This window comes from Heliangelus exortis, chromosome 1 (genome assembly GCF_036169615.1).
Source record: "Heliangelus exortis chromosome 1, bHelExo1.hap1, whole genome shotgun sequence".
NCBI classification, from domain to species: Eukaryota; Metazoa; Chordata; class Aves; order Apodiformes; family Trochilidae; genus Heliangelus; species Heliangelus exortis.
The window spans coordinates 184,079,672-184,101,848 of NC_092422.1; the positions used below are offsets into that span (position 1 = coordinate 184,079,672).

The 22,177-nt window shown below is 38.3% G+C and overlaps 1 protein-coding gene across 7 annotated transcripts in view; it reads left to right on the forward strand.

Annotated features, from left to right (window-relative positions):
* SRPK2 (SRSF protein kinase 2) overlaps positions 1 to 22,177 on the forward strand; it is a 140,113-nt gene that overhangs the window by 38,617 nt on the left and 79,319 nt on the right. For 2 of the 7 annotated variants that reach the window (XM_071733988.1, XM_071733986.1), the window contains exon 1: positions 6,935 to 7,202. The exons of 4 other annotated variants lie outside the window; for them this stretch is intronic. In XM_071733988.1, the coding sequence (XP_071590089.1) occupies positions 7,165 to 7,202 (38 nt within the window). In that variant the 5' untranslated portion in view covers positions 6,935 to 7,164. Of the gene's footprint in view, positions 1 to 6,934; positions 7,203 to 22,177 lie in introns of those variants that run through there. One more of the 7 variants, XM_071733987.1, reaches the window with a different exon arrangement.

A 22,177-nucleotide genomic window follows, 5' to 3' on the forward strand; every position in this document is an offset into this window, starting at 1 on the left:
AATACCTAATGCTTCCTCAAATTAATCTACAAATTTCTTTTAAAAATTTCAAAAATCTATTAAAAATAAACACAAACAAGAAGCTCAAGAATTTTTCTGCATTAAAAATTCTTCAGTGCTATTATGTGACTTAGGCTATGTATTTATATATTTGGAAATCAAATATTTAGACAAGTAAAAGGCAAACTTGACTGTACAGTGGATGTTCTGAAGCTCCTGATTTACACCCTGACTTTTTCTGCAGTATGTGTTTCCCTCCTGCCATGCTTCATTCCTTTCTTTATTCTGTGCTTTTCTGTGTCTTCCTTATGGTGAACATCCACTGAAATGAAGTTTTAAAATGCTAGTACTAGTGTTGCTGTTTTTTCTGGAATAAAATACCATTGTTTTGTAAGCGTTCAATGAGTGGTCTTCCATTTTCCTTTAAAAAAATAAGGCAATGGCTACCATTAAAGGTATATACTGTCTTTCAGATGGGCTTTGGCCTTGATTTGTGTTAATGAGAACAGCTACCCAACTAGCAGTGTCATCTGGATAAAAGTTGGCTGCCTTTAAGAATTAGGGTAGATTTATCTCTAGGGTGCTAAAGGGAGGGAGTGGCAGCCATTTTGAAGGAAGGTAGAATATTTTTTTTAAGTATTTTTAAACCTTGACTCAGGTATAGAAAACTCCGTTTGGAAGGACAATGGTTGTATTACTATGAATATATGCTCTAGAACTACCTAAGCAGATGGTTTTATCAGAAATGTGAAAAATCAGTGTTTCTGTATCCCTGAGATTGCTAGAAGATCAGATGCAACCTGAAATTTCTCAAAAAAAAGTACTGTTAACATTTTGTTAATTGGTATTGTTAACACTAATTCCACTCAACGTGCCTGTAAATACTGATAAATCTATCTTCTTCTTTATGCAATGGAAAATGAAGCACTTCTTTAAATCAGATTTTCCTCTTGATTTATCTAAATATTTTTTTTTCCAGACACCTGAAGAAGTCCATAAAGTTACTATTTTTTTTCTCACTTCAGAAGCTTAGTAACATCTGGAAGAATGATTTATTTTAGAGTAATTATACTTTCTGTGCTCCCATACTAGCCTGTTTAATATTCATGTATTGATCAAATTCAGGCTTGCTTTGTGTTTGTGTCATTTTGAAATCCCCAGTGCCAGAGCTTATGATTCTAGTGGTTCACTTTGTAGAACTATTTCTTTTTTAACCACTCCATTATCTAAAAGAGATCAAGGAGGGGACCTCTGAACTTGAGTGTAAATCTTCCTAATTTCCTGTGATACCTGGTGCCTCATGAGGACAATTTTAATTTATTGCCCTCTTTTATATGTTACATGTATAGCAACCATCCACAGCTCAAAATAGATGTGTCCATGTAGTATCAAGTTGGTAATACTGAAGTTCCTAAGGTATTTCACAGTTTCAGGGCTGAAAATTTACTTTGACTTGGAGAGTTTGGTTAATTTGCTTTGCATAATATTTTTGGGTCTGTCTTTAGGATTTAGAAACATAGAATGTGTTGGGTTGGAAGGGACTGTACACTTGGGAAGCAGGATTGTGTATTTTAACAATAACACTGAAAATACAGTCAGCTCAAGCAGGATGAGGGTTTTAACAGGCAAAATGTACAATCTAAGCAGCTGAAACATTGATGCAACATAAAGAAGGAAAAGACAATAGGGACTGAACTAGGTTGGATATTGGTGGGGAATGAGATGCTTAAAGATACCATAGAAGAAAGGCTAATAGCATGTTGAGCTTTTGTCCTAGCATATACATGCTGCACAGAAAATAGAAGAAAAGTACTGAAGCTGCTCATGTATGATCAGGCTAGATGAACAAAATATTTGGATAAGCCTGCTTATCAGTTGAAACCTAAGTATATTTTTCTTGCATTTGTGTAGAATAATGTTGATTTTTAAACGGGTGCATGGGCTTTTTTTATGGCAGGGGTTTACGGCTGAACAAGTTGAAGACAGAATGTTTAGATGCTACTTTGTCTCTTCCCTCAATCCCAAAAGGAAAAAATAAGCTGTGTTGGCAAATTCTGCAACGTGATTCCCAGTCCTGGATGAATTTAATACATGCACTGTCAGTTAAAAATTTTAATCTTGGCTGATGATCATGATGTAAACCACCAAAATACTCTCCTTGCAATAGACAAAATTAAGTTTTAGAGTGAAATAATGACTTCTGTCATTTGACTTCAAAATAGTGGTGACTGATATCTACCCTTATGTCATAGGGAACACTTTGTGCAGAGTTTTATACCTTGTCTGCACTTTTCCATCTGTGCTTAAGCAGCAGTTAGGTGTTTTTGTTTTTTCTCCTTTGGTGTGGACAACTTTTTTTAACAGGTAAAAACAAGTGAAACTCCAAGCTAGACTTGCTCACCTGTTCTTTTTTTTCCAGATTATGTACGTATTCCTCAAAGGTTCCCAGTTTCCGTATCAGTTTTTTTTTCTTTCATGTAACTGACATAAAATAGCTTCTCCTCTTTGTGTTGTCTGAAGAGTTTCTTTCCTTATCCCTTCTGAAGTAGTTTGTTCTAGATTTGTTGTGGAAACCAGGTTTCTTGGAGCATTTGCAATGATGCTCTCCTACACATAGATTTTCAGTTTAGCAACAGCCAGCATCTGTTTGTAGGGCTCTCCTCTGCATTTTCCCAAGCTTTTGGTCTATTTTAGCAGGGCAAGTATCTCCCTAAATGGAGATCCCTTCCCCTTTTTAGCTTCATCTGATGCCTTTTTCTTTGATCTAACCCACAACTCACACCAGGACGTCTCAGAGACAAACAACTGGGCTGAAAAAAGTCTGAGCACAGATAAATAGTTAGTCTCTGCTTTGTTTTGTTTTTTTAAAAACAAAATGTGATGATTATGAGGCCATTTTGGGCAGTGCAGAGCCATTCAGGCTTGTTTTTTTGTTTTCATTCAATCACAGCTTGAATAGTATGGCTTTAGGGACTTAGTGTATCTGCTTCACTCAGGTCTTGGATGAGAGCCAGTTGTCTGCCACTTGATCTGTACACAATGTAAAATTACTCGAAGTGGGCTGATAAAGTGCATGGAATGACTGAGGAGTTGGTACAATGGCACTGTTGCCTATATTTGAATTAATTCTTATTTTGTAGCTTGTTTGGGCAGTCCAAAAATCTTTAATGGGAACATAAATGCTTGCTTGCACAGCAGAGGTTCACTGTACGTCTGTGTGACCAATGCAGTTACCCAACTAACTCAAAAGTCACTGAATGTGTTCTCTGAATCCGTGTTGGCTCAGAGCAGGTGTTGGCTCTGAGAGCCCAGCATTTACCTCCTTGCCACAGCACTTGAGATCAACTAAAAGTTGAAGTGATAGTTTTCTGTGTCAGGTTGGAGGGACATAAGTACAGAGGCCTTTAGGAGGAGTTTCTTGGTTGTAATTTTTTTTTTTTAAATTTGGATTTTAACAAAAATTACTGTAATTTGCATTCTTCTGGCCTTAGAAGGCTGGTTGAGCAGGTGGCAGGTACCACCATTTGGAGGTTTTTCTTTTTTATTTGGACTTGAGATGCCATTTCTGTGTTCTAATAATTTCTGTGGATGAGCCCAGAATTCTGGATATGGAATTTATAAATAAGCAAAACAAACAAGTGATAATATTGCTGTTTCTGCAGCTGCTTTTATTTTGTGGCCTAAGAGGCACTCGGTCTAAAACTCATCCATCTTATTTTGCTGATGTTACTTCCATGATCAGTTTTCTATGAGGAGTGATAATGCTGGTATCAGCCTGGCCCTAGGGGTGCAGTATGGATGTGTGGAGTACAGATTTGCTTTTAATAATTAGTGGGGTGGGTCCACTTGCAAAAGTGTTAGATAGCAGGTAAATCCCAGATAAGAAAGTATTCAAAATTGACAGGAGAGAGGGGGAGAAAGAAAACCTCCAAAACCTTAATGGTAGTTTTATCAACAGATGAAGTGGAACACTCATTAATGATGCTATAATATTTTTTCTGTGAAATCCCGTTTTATTTCAGTTCTTCCTATTGCTATATTAAAAAAATCTTTGTTGCCATTTTGTTTCCAAAAGTGAAACTAAATTATGTGCTGGCATACCACCACAGAAGAATGTTTTTGTGCATCTCTTAGAGCATCCAGGGACTTTGTTTGCAGTGGAGTAACTTCTATCTTTGATTTTATTTTTAACATCTTGTAGCGTGCTGTTAGCAATAAAGGAAAGTGTAATAATTTCTAGGCATCCACTGAGAAGCCTGTGTGAAGGAGTGCATATGGAATGGATCAGCTGATCACTGTATTCCAAGCTCTGTGGATTTTGTTTTGCCATAAAATCCTGCATTGTTAATATCTGTTTATATAATCCAAAAGTGAGTGTAAATGACTGAGAGCTGCCTTCTAAATTTTTCCATGTACCAGGAGAAAAAAACCAGACTACTAAAGGATAAGCTTTCTCCACAAAGCTGCCCAAGCCTTTAGTCGCTTCCATCCAACAACAATTTCTGTGGTGTAGTTTATAACTTTTATTACTGACATCAGAAATGTGTTATCACAACCTGTAATGAAGTATCCTGTTCTTGTTGAACCATATTGGGTCAGGGTGTGGAGAGAATCCATGAGGAATTGGAAGTGTACCGATCCTTAAGGAAAAAAGGTACATACTTTCTTTTAACTAGTGTAATATAAAGTAGTCTGTACTCAGAGACTTGCCAATTTTTTTTTTCTGAATTTTCTTAAAGGGAGTCCCTTTCCAAGAAAGGTTTTTGCAGTGTTCTGAAAACCTGGTTGAGTGCTGCAGTAGGTGTTGTTTTTCATCACACTGTGCTGCTGTTTTTTTGGACTGTTTGATCTTTTGTGATGCCTTCATACAGTTTAAACATAGATGTGCTGGAAAAGACTGTGTTGTGATAGCCCTAATATTACAGGGTTAGCCTTCCTCCTCTTGTTTGAAATCTTTAAAATCCATAACAATATATTCAGTAAATTTCATAATTTGTATGATCAGCACCAATGTGATATGTTGCCCCAAAGGGTCTGTTTAAAAATAACAGTGTGATTGTATAGTTGAAAATTAAGAGTGTTGAAAGCCGTTCATAGAGTCTTTATTTCAGTACAGCATAGCTTGTAATCACATCAGAATTTATTTACTGTAACATGAGTGGGTCTTTCAGTCATCAGGTAGATATTCAATATTTTCAGTTCTTAGCCACTGTTTGGTTCCAGGTTGGACTTAAAAAACTATTTTTCTAAGTCTCAGGAGCCTTTTTCAAGACTGCACTGACTGCAGTCTTGACTTATAATTTTGTGCACTGGGATGCTCACCTGTGTTTTATCTTAGGTTGTTGGGTTGTTTTTTAAGTGGAAAAAAAAAAAAGTACCCCAGGGATTATTTTGGTTGAGGCTGTCATCCCTTCTTGATAACTGGAGAGCTGAGGCACAAAGGGAAAGATGCACATGGCCTAGACAAGAACTGCTATGGACTTTTGGTCATGAGATCCAAGAGACTTGATCAGTAAGCTTATTCTCCAGCACACTACAGCTCTGGAGCTGCCCAGAACCTGGGAGGTTTCCCATCTGCAAGCCTGGACATTGCTGTGGCAGGTGAACTTTTGCCTGTGTTCAAAGGTGAGGTTGGGTGGGCAGAGAAGTCTCCTGGTAGCTATGATCTGAGGATCATCAGCTGCTTGGGATGTACAGTGATAAAGGAAGTTTTGTATGGTCCTTGAAGTCACATAGTGGAGCCATTTGTGGACATATGAGCGTCTCAAAGACATGTCTTGAAAGCCCTGAGAAGCAGCTACTTTGGGTGTGAGAACTGAGATTCTTTCTGGATTCTTTGGGAAGAACAAGTGGCATACTTGTTCTTCATAGCTAGGTGACAGTCACTGGTAACGTGCGACCGGTCCACCAGAGCACACGGATGTTAAACTCATTCAAGTAACGATTTTTTAACTTAGGTGAAGAAAAAAAAAAGAATCCAGTTTCTCTCTTTTATCCCGTTTTCACAGATTCTGAGGCTTTATATCTGAAGTGTGTGTAAAGAAAGAAAAATGTCAAGTTGAAGCTCTCACATGGTACAATGGTTAATCCTGAATAGTTGGAAGTGTGCATTAGTGGTAAACAAGCGGACAGCCTTAATGTTGCACAGGTCTTAGTGGTATTTCCATAGGTGGCACTACGGTCTCCAGGGAGGATAGGATCATAAAATGATGCTCACGGTTTTCTTCGTGTTTTTTTTTTTTTTTTTTTTTTTTGTCAGAAACCTCTTGACCCCCAAGCTCCTGATGGATGCGGTTTTTTTGGCAGTCTCCCTGTTGTGGTCGGACAGGATCTTGTGCGACAAGTGGCAGCGGCCCAGGGCTGTCTCCCACCCCCACCTCAGGCAGAGCGGTTCAGGGTGTGCTGGCGGCGGCTCCCGGTACCGCACCACGGAGGTGTCGGCCCGCCTGGGGCTGGAGGGTGTTTCCGCTGAGTCGTTACTGGTGCTGGAGTGGTCATTAAGAGGAACAAAATTAAGGAAAATGAAACGTTACTTTTCGATGTAGATTTGGAGAAAAGTAGAGGCAGGACGTTAAAAATAAAACCCAGGTATGCACAGCGCTTTCCATGCCTGATTGGTAGCCCGTGTAAGAAAGTACTGATTTAATACTTAATTCTTTGTGACAAAAATGATTCAGAGCCATATTTTTCAGGGCGTTTGATCCGAAGGTTTCCGAGGGTGTCCGATGCAGTTTAGATAACTAATCGGGAAGACCAACCGTGCCATAAATCCTTTGTTCCGATTTTTACCTCTCAGAAACTCACCTCCGCGCACCCCCTGGCAGCGGTGGCGGTGAGACCCGCCCGGTAACCGTGCCGGCTCCGGCTGAGGGGAGCCGCCCCCCCCGCCCCGCCCGCGGAATGGTTCCGCCCGCCGCCGTGCCCAGTCATGTGCGCGGCCCGGGGCGGCCCCGCTGCCTCCCGCCTCGTCCCCTCAGAGCGCGGCTGGGCCGGCCCTCGCCTCCCCTCGCACAGGCACGGCGGCTCTGCGGCCTCCTTCCGAACAAAAGGGCTCAGGGAGATAGAAGCCTCTGGTTAAGAGGAGTTTGGAAAGCGAGGGCAGGCGGTCTCGGTTGTGAATATTTTCTGATTTTTCCAGAAATCAAGCAGAAGATTGAGCTGCTGATGTCAGTTAACTCTGAGAAGTCGTCCTCTTCAGAAAGGTACAGCTGCATCTCTTGCATGAGCGGGTCATGGTGTAGCATTGCCAAGCAGCGGCGCAGGGCTTTTTTTCTTGTCAAGTTTGCTGGCATTGTTTACGTATTGCATGCTGTTTATTGTACCGTATCCATTCAATCTCTCTCTCTTTTTTTTTTTTTTTTGTTTTGTTTTTTTGTTTTTTGTTTTTTTTGTTAAGCTTTGTGCGTTTTTGCAGAGATTTTTTTTTTTTTTTTTTTTGCCTTTAATGAAGGCTCCTGGGCTGCAGCATGCAGATCATACCACAGCAGGCTGCTGGTTTGTGTGTGCTGGTGTTGCAGACCTCGCTCGCTCTGGCTGTCGTGCAAGCAGCATCTCGATGTCTAAATTCGGTGTTGAAGACCTCGCGTTTTTGTTGTGTTGCAGGAAACCGTTCCACGGTTGCGGAGGGTTCCTTGCAATTTAGATGCGTAGGAAATATAACTTGGTGAAGCGTTTCATGTACTGTTATGTGAAAAGGGAGTGTCCTTTGCAAAGTAGCTCAGGAATCGCAAATCCTCCAATTAGTCACATTCTGTAAGATAGATGTGATCCTTGTTCAAGTCTGTGCTAGGAAATGGAGCAGTCGCTGCATGCAGTAATGGTTCATGCCTGCAGGTAAGGACAAAATGACTCAGAAGTGTTTTTAAAGCAATTATTTTATCTGTCAGTCAGATTATTACAAATTCAAGTAGCTGTTTCATTTTAAAGAAATATTTCAAGGACCAAATGCACATTAAGTTTTCTGATGTGAAATAACCTCTTGGTGATTATTGTTTTTTTAAATTTAAAATGATTCAGCCCTGCTCATTTCTGATTTTCTTCCAACTGAATTTCAGGAGAGTTTTTTTTTATTTTCAAAATGTCTTAAATCCAGGGCAACATAATATAGTTCTCCCCAAAATTATTTTCAGTAATCAGCCAAAATTATTGGACTCTCTGAATGGTCTATTTTGCCATTTTAATATTGGATGTTGGCAAAAAAAAATTTCAAAATTCATTTCAAATGCTCGTTGTATATTTAGCTGAAATTATTACCTAAAGTACATTTATGAATGGCTTAGCATAGAAAGACATGATAATACACTGAAACCCATCTTAAGAAAATATGCTAAAAGACATCTTTCAAAATGCACGAGTGCTGTGTGGCATGCATAGTTTTAAAAACAAAAAATGGGCTGATTATTCGATTTATAAGTATATTTGTGTTCAGTATGTACAAGCAACCTGCATTGCTTTTCAGCAGCTGTAGTGTAACCAAATATCAGCAATGAGGGATACAGAAAATGGTGGGGGGTAATGGGTTGTTAAGTCACCTTTCCAAAATGGAGAAATATAAGAAAGGCTTTGAGAGACATTTTATTTATTTATTTATTCAAAATTAAGACTTGTGAAAGAAAACGTTAATGTTTACTCGTTTATCTCTATCCCACCCTGGTGCCTAAAATTTTAAAATCCAAGACTAAGAAAATGGTGGTGATAACAGAGGGGAATGATGGTGTGAAAATAGTACAGGAAACAGGTGTTAACTTGATTTTTGGAAACGTTTTTGTTGGTATTACTGTGAGGGAATTTGGTATATAAAATGGATATTTATTTTATAAAGATGAATGTCATACAGCAGTCTGAAACTGATCACTCTGTTTTTGAGCAAAACGTGCTCCTAGTTGAACTAATGGTCATCCTATATGAATAGGTCCCTATAAAGAATCAAAACACAGAAATAGAAAAGATGCATTTGTCTGAGATCTACTGAAATGCCATTTATTAAAAAGATTTTATAACAGCATATTGGGTTATCTTTCAATAAAGGTTAAAATGTGAATGTTTTATATGCATTTAGATTTCTTTTTAGGATTTAAATCTGTGGTACTGTTCACCTGGAGACTGATTTGACAAATCAGCTGCACAGTTTATGTGGTCAGTTACATATGAAAACAACTTCGTGTATTAGTCGAGATTTATTTTTTTTTTTTGTAAATAACCACATTCTTTTCACCCATCTAAAAATAGACTAAAATTTTTTTTGCAAGCTGTTATGAAACAGTGCTGTCTATCCTATTAGCTGCCAGTTCCTATCAAGGGCCTTTCAAAATTACTGTGTAAGATATTTTTCAGAAATAAAAGTGTAGTATTGAGTTTCTGAACTGCTAAAGTGACCTCAGTCTGCTGTATAGTAAAAATTGCAGTGTGTGTACATACCATACAGGCATTGAAATATGCATGGTTTTGACAAACACAGAAAGGGAATTCATACTTGCTTATTTTTAAATCAATTTTTACCCTTAGTCCTAGTGGTCGAGCTTCTTGAGAAGCTTGAGTTCTCCATGTGGAAATGCCAGGTGGAAGATCTGAAAGAATCTGTGTCTTGTTTCCTGATTTCCACACAGGCAGAGGCTGTTAGACAGTGCTTGCATAGTGGAAAGGGAGGTGCATTGTGCATTTACAAAAACTGATGGAATGGGAATAGAGAAGGAATGAGGGAGAAGCCCATTACTTTCCTCTGTCTTGGGTTGGTCTTTGTTTTTACAAGACAGTTTAGTGTTTGTAGGTTTTCCTTCTCACTTATCAAGTTCAACGTGTTGTCCTATCCTAGAGGAAAAAATTGTGAGAAGAAATCTGGAATATAATGGGTGGTTTGGCTGTTGTGGAAGCTCAACACATTAGAAATCCTGCAGCGTTCTCTTAGGATAGTTGGTTGTTGGGTTTTTAAGAGGCTTTTAGGAGACGTTAGCAAGAAAGTGAGATATGAGATCTTTTGTTCAGGATCCTCTGAGGTGTTACAAACACATTGAAAGGTAAATTTATACAAACCTGTGATATTTTTCATAGGGAGATTCTTTCTCCTTTTTCCCCGTACCTCCCCCCTAGAAAAACCGTAATTGTAGATGGAGGGGAATAAGATTTCTGTGTTTTAGTGTATTGTAGGATATTTCATTGAGCAGACACAAACAGCATCAATAAGTCCTGATTTCTGAGTAGTTAATGCTACCCTTTTATGTAGTAGCAGCCTGTGACAAAGTCCTCATTCCTTGTTGATAAGGTCACCGGGGTAACTAGGAATGGGCTTGTGTGCACATGGACGGTTACAGTGGATCAGGTAACCTACTGTCACTTGTTACACTGAATTGATTTGTTTGGATGTCTGAGATTTAAGCCAGCAGTATATTTTAAGTGGAAATGTTTTCCTACAGCATGCTTACAAGGGTTTCATTATCTAGTAAGTAGTAATTTAACCACTGTGTACCCTCATGTTCTTTATGTTTCAGTGGAGGCTGCATGAGGTTACTTGTTCCAGCCTTGCAAATGTCATTAGAAAGCAAGTAGCAGCAGCCAGATGGAGGAGGGTGGTCTTTCAAGAACCCGCCAAGAAAGCAGAAATACTTTCATTTCTCTTGTATGAGTTATGCATTCTTCCCATATAGTATAGTACAGTCAATCTGATGGTCTGTGTAGGTTTTCTTTTTTTCCTTTGTAAGGGCTTTGCGGAACTCCTCGCAGGTTTCTGTTTCTTTTTTGAGAAAAGTTGGTGGATTGCATTCTGCTCGTTAGACTGCAAACCTAATGTATGTAGTATTTTTCTTTTACATACTTTAGGACAAAGAACTTGGTATTTTTTTTAGCTCTGATTTTGGATTCTAAATATGTCATCTTAGCAATGTAGTTTGACCACAGGATATTTACTGGTGAAGGTTGTTGGCAAGATTGATAAGTATGAAATATTTGACCTACTCTTTTGCTGTCTTTCTGCAAAGGCTGCATGTGCATGTTTTTTAGAATGAATTTTGGCTTTTTAAAAAAAAATTAACAGCCACTCATGAGCAGTCTTAAAGCAAGTAACTTATATGTGTAATTAAATTTTGAGGAGTTTTATAAACAAAAGGGAAGATACTTTCAAATGACAGTAGTACATCAAAATTTGTGTTATTCAATGTATACAAGTATTTGGGGTGGTGTGGTGCAGGGAGGGTTTAAGGACAACTGCTGTGCTGGGGTTTTTTTGTTTGCTCCTGTTTCTGTTCTAGTTTTTGTTTTTTGTTTGTTTGTTTGTTTTTAGCCTTGGGCTGTGTATACCTTGCTCTTTTTGTAATTTATCTTTGCAGAACAAATTAATGTATTTCTGAATCCTTTTACATGGTTTCTTTGTTATGTCTTGCCAAGAATGCAGTCAGGGATAAAGCAAAGGAGGAAGAAATCTAAAATAAGAGGCACTGTGAAACAAGTTATGGTACTGAAAGATTCCTTCAGTTTAGGGTGATGGAGGATTTCTTCAGGTTTAGGAGCATATGTTTTTTTGTGTGTGTGTTTTTGTTTTCAAATTTAATTTAATTGTGGATGCACTACTTTTCCTAAGGCAGAGAAATGTCACTTGGAATGAAGTACAGAAGTAAAACACACGTTTAAAAGTAAAAGGACCATCAGCTTACAACATTCAGCATGAGCTGACATTGATGTGTGCCAGATATATGTTTTGTAATAATTATTAGATAATAGGGCATTGTAAGATTGTTATTTTTCTAATCATTATCAGAAAATCATTATCAAAATGATGCAAGTATTTAATGAGTTCCACTAACTTTTAAACACATTTTTAAAATACCATCTTTAGCTGTCTTCCTGCTTTATTTTTTTAAAGTGTAAAAAGAAGGGCAAATTTGTTTACTTTTTGAGTTCTATTTAAATAAATATAACAATGAGCAGTGTATATTTCCACCTTTATTCAAAATGGCAAGCTAATTAGTTGTGTATCAAAGTAGGAAGAAATTCATCCCATCTTAATGTGGGCTCTAAATTATTTGTCCAGGGACACATTTCATTACAGCATAAGACTCTGTTCTGTGACAGTGTGTCTGTATATCTTAGACTACATTCTTAATTTTAGATTATTAAAATTTGACCAAAATAAATCCTTTGCTTTGTGTATTTTTGATTTTACGGGTTTCATGGGGTCATTGTTTTAGTGAAGTATGAAGTTGCTGTAGAGACAAGGAATGCTGCAATGTGTCTTGTTTTTTGCTATTTAGAAAAAAATAAATCAAAATAGCCTAAGAAGAAGCCACTTGTGGAGCAGCTTTTTCACTCGAGGTAATATTTTTAGGGGACACAGCACTCTTTTTAGAGCTAATAATGCTTGTGTCAGTTCATCAACAGGCTTTGAAAAGATTTAGAATTTGAAATGTATTTTATTTTATTTTTCAGTTAGACTTTGTTTATTTCTGTGTCTGAATTTTCTGCTATACGTAAGAAAATAATGCACTTTGATATTTAACCACAAGTGAAATCTATCCCTACTCTTCTAGATGATCTTCTGTGAACTGATTTTTTTTTTAATTATTTTATCCTTAAGAGCTTTTCATCATGAGTTATTTGTAAGATACTTTTTACAGGCAGGTTTCTCATACAACTACCGAAAACACAAGTCTCAGGATTTGTCACTTGTTGGAACTAAAAAGAGAGATTTTTGGGAAAGGGAGAGACTAGATGCTGGGGGATTGTGTGATGTTTTCCTATATGAGAACTGTTAACTGGAAACCGGTTCAAGCAGTCAAACACAGTTAATGGTTAAAAAAAAAAAAAAGTACGTAGAGTTTGGAAACTATGACTTGAGCAATATACTTTCTGCAGTAAATGTGTATTCTAATTCTACCTCATGGTAATTTGTCAATGAAAAAGTAGTGGGTCATTTTAAGCAAAGTCTTTTGTATTAAAATTTCAACCTGCTTTATGACTTGAAATTTTTTGCCTAATCAGTAGCCTAATCGTGACTTCACTAAAATAAATATCCACTCCAGGCCCCCAGACAGGTGGTAATGGAATGTTACCTGTTAAAGCAGTGTGTACCTATGCCAGATGACTGCATTTCTGTTGTTGTTGTGCTGTGTTGCAGGATTGATTAATTCGTAGCTTTCTGCATCTTCACCTCATATATTTTATATTATTACAAATAAGTAATGAAATATGGAGCTGTTCATATAATTCTGTAAATTTGCTGTGATTTGATACATATTTTCATTGATCTACGATTGATGTAGTTACCAAGAGATGCAAACCAATAGGTGAAGCAAATATATGCTGATTTAAGAATTCAAATTCTTTGCATATGTTTTATATTACAAGAGTATTGTCAAGAAATCGTGGCATCTCTCAGCTTGTGAGTTGTTGTGAATCCTGCCATGCAGTTTGGAAGATATCCATTAGTTTTTCCATTTGGATGAAAAATGTCTTTTCTGTCCAAAGGATGTTGTGGTCAGGTCTTTCATTCTGTCTTGAGGAACTTTATGCTCCTGAGCCAGTGTCTGCCCCAGGTGCTTCAGTCTTTACTTGAAGACTCACCCTTAGGCTTGGGTAAACTCTGGGATAAAATCCAGTCACTGTTACCTTGAAAGTCAACTCATCTGGGGCACCTACCAAACTTACTCTGCTGGCTGTGACTAGATAGGTAGTGAATTGATGTTTCCCTTTCTTTTGCTTCTCTCTTTTCCTCTCTTTTTATTCTTGAAAGGTCCAATTATGAAACAAAGATACGCAGCTCCAGGCTCTTCCTCTTATATATGCTGCAAATGAAGGAGTGCCCGTTCTTTCCTTGTCTGAGTATAGCTTTAGGTCAGTCAGACTGCTTAATTGGTTTTCCTCTATGACTGCACAATGTTCAAGACTGGAACCACATCCCATGTAGATGTTTGAATGAAATTCTGGCCATTGTATTTAATGGGGTGTTGAGAAGGCACTTTAAATAGCCTCTCTTGTATTGATAAATGTGTCCTAATTCTAACTTTATCTTGTTGTTTGTTAAAGCAACAGGTGCTTGTAAATATGCATTACTCTCATTTACTGAAAGATTGTATTTTCTTCTCTTGAAAGGTTGTGAAACATCTGTGTCGTAATGTTTTGCTGTTAATCTTGAAGACTTTTTTCAAAACCTGGAGCAGCATAATTCTGTGAAAAGAATGACAGTTTTTTGAAGCTGCTTCTTATTTGGAAAAATGTCATTGGAGTAAACTGAAACACTTGAAGAATTCATTGCTTTGTTTTAATGAAGCAAGTTCCTATGCCCCAAACCTACTGGGATGGTCAAAGCCTTCCTAAGAAGACAAGAGCTTCTCCTTACTTCTATTGCTGTTTACTGCTGTGTATGGAGATAGAGTAGTGCATATCTTCTTGGGGAGCAAAGAAGACCATATTAGTTCAGAAACTCTTCTTAAGCTATGCATTTGTTCTGTCTTGTTGAAGCTTAAATATTAGCAGTAGTTCTAGCAGAAACCGAGGGAACTGATTTTGTCATTAGTATTGCTAAAAAGAGTCAGTTTTATTTTCTTTGTAACCAATGTATTAGAATATCCAGCAGTGTTGTGGTTTTTTTGGGTTTTTTTTTTGTGAAGGTGGAAAGGGGGTCTGAAATTCCTGTGGGTTTTTCAGTGGACATCTGTTTTGTTATTCTGTATTCAGCATCAGGACCTGCAGATTCTCATCTGTCATCTTCAGCTGCTGTGGCCACTGTCCACAGAAGCTTTTAGTTCTCTGCCATGCCCACATACCATGGACATACCCACGTCTGTTTATGCCATGCCGTGAACTGGAAAGGAAGACATTGGGAATTAGCTCTGCTCCTCATGAATCCTTCTATAAAAGGATTACTTTACCCATAGGAGACCACGTGTTCTGGTTTCCTCAGAGTGGTGCTTTGTCATCCCCAGTATGACAGCGTAAAGCCTTTCTGACATCTCCTGTTACGTATGTGATAAGAGTCAGGAATTTCCACTGCTGGTTGGTGTTTTAGCTATGAGAGGTGTCTGCTTCCAAGAAGGCTGTCACACAGCTTTGGACTGGGCCTTCCCTACAAAAAAGATGATCAACCACAGTGATCCTGAAGTTGCTAGTATTTGAAGTTGCTCCTCAGGAAAATCTGTTGATAGCCTTCTCTAAGGCAAACTTACCAAATATGTTCCTGAAATTTTTTTTACATCTACTTGGTTTCATCTATATTTTTGCTTTTTTTGTGTTACTCTTCTAATGGTGAACAGTTGAATCTTGGCTTGGAAAGAAAGCACATAGGAAATATCCAGTCAAGAGTCCTTTCAAATGTGTTTAGTACAGAGGAATTTCAAGGGCTATTAAAAGAGCCAGAGGACATCCAATCGAAGAGAATGGTGCCTGAGAATGCTAATACATCTTTTTACTATCATTGAAATACTCACGGGTTTACAAAATGCCTTTGCAACACTGCATGTAGCGTGTTCCAGCAGATGCCAGGACAGCTTAGGCAGATACAGACTACCTCAAACTTGAACCTTGGACAGATTTATCACTCCACCTTCAAAGTGTTACTGATAACTTTGCTTAAAAACTTGTTAAAGGTTTGTGTCCTTTTAGCCATGTGAGTTGTTAGAGGTAGCCAAATGTGGAGGGCTTTGGGTCCCAGGGGTCCTTTTTCTTGTCACAGCTAAATAGGTGAGAGCAAGACTGCTGCTCTCTGCAGTTCTGTGTCCCCAGGGTCTGCCAGTGATGAGCTCCCTGTTAATTCCCAGTAGGTGTGTGTGCATGCACACACGCTCACACACAGAAAATACATACACAGCTGGCCACAGAAATCAAGAGACTCAAACCAGTGCTTTTATTGGCACCCATATAAACACACAAAGCACTCAAGCAAGAACTGCACGGACAGCCCAGTCCTGTTCCTTCTTTCCAGCGTCTCAGGATGGAAGTCCACTAGTTGCATTTTTAGAGAAACTCACACACATGCTGTATGGATTCCCCTAATAGCTATTTTTATATGGTCTATGTAGTTGCTGAAGCCTTGAGCCACTGATGTGCCCCCGAGGTTGGCATTTAGACCCATGAGCCCCCAAGGTTTGCATTCTCACTCCAGTTGATGGTACTTAGACCTCTTACCTGCTGGTCAGTCTAGTTTGATGTTGGCTTGAGACCACACATACACACTTAGAATAGAAAGTGCATCCACTAAGAAGACAGAAATAGGGTTTAATGACAATACAGGGTATACGTTCATGATCAAAGGCAGGGCCCACTCAGACAACTGCACTGACCAGCCATCCAACAGTATTGGTCCTGCCCCACTTATCCTTTTCTCCTGCTGTTTTCCCATACTTATTTCTTCCTTATCTACTTTTATCTCTGTCTTTGTTTGCTTCTAGTGCCTTCCCCTTAACATTAGATCTGCCATATTCTCACTATCCCAAGATATTCTTCCTCCCAGCATGCCATAATAAGTCCTGTAACCTTACAGCAGTAACCTTTGTTTATTTTATTATAATAAAATAATATATTTTATTATGTAACACTTTTCAAAGTGTTTCTGGTGAGTTTCCTCCTTGGCTCACCTTGGTGGGTTTCACACTGGGGGAAATAGGGTCTAGTTGGTGGTCTTGGGAGTAGCTGATTCATGTGCTCCCCTTTCACTGATTAGATTGTTAGGGTTACTCTGTCTATTGTTTTTCTGCTGATCCTTGCTGGATCTGTTTCTGTTATGATTAGCCTTTAATCATATAGCCTAACACTGGTACTCCAGGGGCCTAAGCAACCAGATCTAGGTCTCTTTGGATTTTTGGCAGTCTGACATCGGCATCCAAAAGATAGAGATCAGCTGAGGATACAAAACACACACTTCCTTTTCAGGAACACACTTCTCAGTCTCATGGAAATTTTATATTGTGAAGTTTTGTCTATGACACAAGACCTGTTCAGCTTACAGACCTGTATTTCTGGATAGAAAATGTGAGGTATCTTCTGACAGTGTGTTGAATATATACTCTGTGCTTTGAACTTTCTGTGCTTTTGAACACTTTCTGGAGATGCTAAGTTCATAGATCCAATGAAGGCAAAACTCATCCATGACCAGAAGCAAACAATGCTACTTACTCTGCTGAGCTTGTCCTCTGTGCTTGTTGCAGAAGCAATTCAAGGCAACACAGTACAGGCACACATAATAATAGTAAGGAACTGACTCAGACGAGACATCCTGCCTCTGTATGTTCTGGTCTGATAGTAGCAATCAAAAAGTATTTCTTGGGCCAGTTAAATAATGGCAAACTCGGTCATATATCCTTGTTTAGAAGGGCAGTAATGTCTACCAGGTGTACAGGAAGGCCAGTCCTTAATTTGATCTGCAAGCATCAAGTTTGCTCAGTTCCTTTGCAAGGTACATGAGCAGGCAAAAAAACACAGACCCACAACATGTATTAGCCAATATTTGACTATCTGACATCTGTATTCAGAAAACCTGGCATATATTATTTCTACTGTAAGAGCCCAAGAGCTAGCTAATACTTCAGGCTTTGCCAAGTTGCTTCTGTCAGGAAGAGAAACGGATTATGTGATTTGAGGATTGCAAGACTTTTGTGTGTGTGTAGGTGGAGTCCTGTTTATTTACAAAGAATGTAAACAGAGCTCTCTTTGCTTGAGCAGAGTAGAAACACAACAAGCAGCTATTTTGCTGATGTTTTCAAGACTGCCTTCCTAGCAAGTACTGTACTAAAAAAATGCCAAGCCCCTAAAACTCAAAAAAATAACACCCTAAAAATGGCACTCAAATCTCCTGAGATCTTTACAGTTTTTTCCCTGCTTAAAACTCAGAGGCATATGTAACTGTAGCAGTTTTCCCCAAGTCCTTTAATTTTGTAATTGTTATTTATACAATTATTAGTTCTTCACACACATTACAGTCTAACTGGTTTTGATGTGCAAGCACTTTGGACAGTGCTTTGTTGTTTGTTTTTTTTTTTTTTTAGCAGCTGTGGTGTAAAAGACCTAATGTTCCTTTTTTACTTAGACTAAAAGGAGGGTATTCAGCCCGGCCATCAGCCTTTATTGCAGCCAAATACAGAATTCTTTAGAGAGCAGTTTGATCACAGACATTATTTTTCTGAAATAACAATTATGTACCTAAAATAAAACTTTAAAAAATCTCTTTATGTGCTCCGTAATACCTTTACTCACTTTCTGAACACTGTAGTTTGTTCCCAGGTCACGTTACACGTCATCTGATGACTCCTGCCCTTTACTGCAAATAGCTCTAGTCTTGCCTTTCTTGTGAACAGATTTTAGCTTCTTCACTATCTGTCTTCCCAGGCTTCTGCCATGCCTTCACAGGACTTCTGTAGGGCAACAATGCTTAGATTTAGTCTATCTTGGATTTTTTTTTTTTCTTTTTCTCACTTCTAAGTGATTGTTTTTCTTCTCTAGAAAGCCTGAGTCTAGGTTATCACTTGATGCTTCATCACCCTGCTCCATTGGTCTAAGCCTCTATGAATCAGCAGGAGCTGACATTCATGTTGTCTTCCTTAACTCCTGAAACCTTCTGAGACTCATGATTTCTTGACTCATTAAACTTCTTCTAAGACCCTGTTGTTTTGTCTACAGCTAGCTGTTCATGTGTGTACTGCCACCTGCAAAAAGTAACTTGAAATTTTGTTTCAGTGGAGTTTTACATGCAAATAATGTAACAGGAGGTTTATCCCTGAGCTTCCCCTTTACCTCGCACTGCATCGTGATTCTTGCTGTCCTTCATCTTTTAGGTGCCATCTGTTCACAGTACACCCTCCTTTGTTTGCTTCTGCCTTTGATTATGTGCTGGTTATTTGAAAATTTATTTTGAAATATCAATACATTGAATTATGTGAAGTGAAAGTTACAGACCTAAAAATATGGTAGTAAAATATTTTTGATGTACGTTTTATAGTAATTTAGTTATAATGTAATGGCTAGAGTTCACAATACTAGTAGGAGAAATAACAAGATTTATTATTATGTAGCAGAAAGAAGGTCCAATTATTTATGGAAGGGCAAAAATGCTAGAGGCTTAAGATATATTAAGATATATTTAACACTGATTAAACAGTAGCAGTGTCTGCTGTTTAGCTTGACTTTAGCAAGACTTTTGGCACTGTTTGCTATGATGAACTGAGGAAGTCTGGGCTATCAAAGTTGACAGTGAAGTGGATTGAAATCTGGCTGAACTGTTGGGCTTAAAGGGCTGTGGTCAGTGGCACAAAGTCCAGCTGGAGGTCTGTCACTAGTGGTGTTCTCCAGCTGTCATCCCTCACTGTGGCCTGTACTGTTCTGTTTAATATCTTCATTAATGACCTAGCTGAGGGACAGAGTGCACCCTCGGCAGTTTTGGACATGATACAAAACTAGAAGGAGTGATTAATGCACTAGAGGGTTGTGCTGCTACTCAGAGGGACCTTGACAGGCTGGAGAAATGGGCTGACATAAACCTCCCAAAGTTCTGTGCAGGGCAGTGCCATGTCCTGCACCTGGGCAGGAATAATCCCAGACACCAGTGCAGGCTGGGGGCCCACCAGCTGGAAAGCAGCTTTGGAGGAACAAGCATGGTAAACAGCATGTTGAACGTGAGCTGGCAAAGCATTGCCAGCAAGTCAGGGGAGGTGAGCCTTGCCCTCTGCTGAACCTTGGTGAGACACACACAGGAGTTCTGTGTCCAGTGCTGGGCTCCCTGGTACAAGGGAGCTCTATGGAGAGATACTGGAGCAGGCACACTGAAGGGCCACAAAGCTGGTGAAGGTCTTGGAGCACCCATCATAGAAGCAAGGGCTGAGAGACACTTGGGGTGGTTCAGCGTGGAAACGAGAAGGTTTGGGCAGATCTCACCAGTGTGAATATATATAAATACTTGATGGGTGGGTGTAAAGAAGACAGATTCCTCAGTGGTGCCCAGCGGCCAGAGCGAAGGCAGAATCCACAAACTAAAATCACTAGTGCACTCCATTTGGGTGTAAGAAAAACTTCTTATTGTAAGGATATTGAACACTGGCACAGGTTGCCCAAAGGGACTGTAGAATCTCTGTCTTTGAAGACATTCTGATATGACCCTGAGCAACCTGCTCAGGGTCACCCCGCTTTGAGCAATCAGGTGGGACCAGGAGACCTCCAGAGGTACCTTCCAGCCTCAACTGTTCTGTGACTGTGTGGAAGCAGTATTTGGACAAAGCTTGCTTTCTGAAATTTGGATAAAACTAGAACAGGAAATACACATACTAGAGGTTGGGGTGGTTTCTTTTTTTTTGTTTGTTTTTTTTTTTTTTTTTTTTTAAATCCTTCTTACATCAATAATTTTTTTTTTCTGAAATATGTACTTAAATGGCAATCCTGGGTCCAGTTGCTTTTTTAGCTGGTCATAGTCTTTTCTGTTGAGTACACCAATTTAATGTAATTTACATATGAGCACATAGCTTTTCTTTGATACTGTTCTGCATTTCCTTGTTTATTGTACAGAAAGCCAAACCCTGTAAAAAAAGCCCGTCCAGAAGACATCTGTTTGGTCCAGTTCTCCCTCAGAAATTTGTTTCCCCTTCTACAGTAACTAGGGCTCCACTAGCTTTACAGTATTAATTCTTTGTCTTCTTCCTCCTGCTGCTTTTAGAATTTGCTTTGCTGTTCAGTTGCTCTGCAGGCAGGGAAAGGATTTGGTCTCAGATCTATAGGCAGATGTTTTACAGTAGACTTAAGAGAAAAGTAATAAGGGAGACAGTTTTATTAATCATTTAGCCTGAGAATTTCAGAAGCATATACAGTTCCAGCATCTTCATTTCTGATACTCTGAGTTATTCATAGTTAATTATGCTTTTCAGCTATTAAACATTCAGCAGATTCAAAAATAAGATTTGGGTTGGGAAAGGGATTGTTTATTCATTTATTTATGGTAAAGTCATATCCTTTATTGTGACAGAAAAAGCTTTTTACTAAATTATATTAATAATAGTTTATCTGCTTCAACTCACATCACTAATATACTTGTCATATGCCAAGTAATAAAGAAACTTTCCCCTTTTCTTGGACAATCTCAACTTTATTCACTGGTAACAACCATCATTTTGGTTTCTGTGGAAACTACTGTGAAGTAATAACTGGGCAAATGGAAACATTTTCTTTATATAATTAAACACCTAGAAGGTTATTTTTACCTGTGATTTGTACCTTCTACCTTTGAAGTTGATACTAGCACATTCTAAGTAATAGAATGCAACCTGCGGGTATCCAGAATTACTGAAAAAAATGAGACACTTATTGAGAAGCTCATTTACAGGAGTTTTGCAATAATACTTTTTAATAAAAACACAGAAGGATACAGAATAAATATTTAAGTCTTCAAATTAGAACTTCTAATGTGAATAGAAGTGAGTAAAACTAATTCTGAGTGTAATGAAGTTAACTGTCAGTATGGATATTGGTGCACAAGGATTTACTTATACATTGCACTGCATTTATGTTAGGATAGACACATAATAGTGGGCTTACAGCTGTTTTTACACATTTTACTCAGTGTTTTTTATTGTGCATGCTTCAGACAGTTGGTACTATCAACCAGAGTGTTGTCTTCGTATTTTAACCCCACCTGCATGTGTTTTCTTTGCCCTGGTGATTTGTTTCTTGCCTCGATAGGGCTGGAGGATCACAGGCTAAGTACATCAACTTGAATTGTAGCTTTCCAAGTAATGCTGGTAGCCTTCTGTATGACCTAGATACTGAAGAATCAGTAGGAAACCAAGAAAAAAAAAAAGAACAGAAAGAAAGAAATCTTGGTAACTAAAAGTGGTGGTTGTTTTTGTTTTTTCTGAAGGAGGATTATTCAGAATTCTTAAAGATTTTCATAATCAGTATGTCTGCAGACTTCATTCACAGATGACTTTGTAGGGTTATGAAAAGTATTTCTTATTTTGATTGTAATAAAATTCTTATTGTTTAAAAATAACACTGAGATGATAAACTAAAAATTATGTGCTGTAGCATGCCTTTTCTCCAAGGTTTTTTTTTAAAACCGTGTGTAAGTGGATCACTGAGTAGTTAAATTGATTAGATAATGATATATCCAATATAAAATTTTATACTGTAGTCCTTTTTTTAATCAAGTCTTTCTGAGCTGGAAATAAAAGTGTTGTAATTTAAAATGCTAGTGAAGATTGAGAGTCTTAAAGTTTCTTTT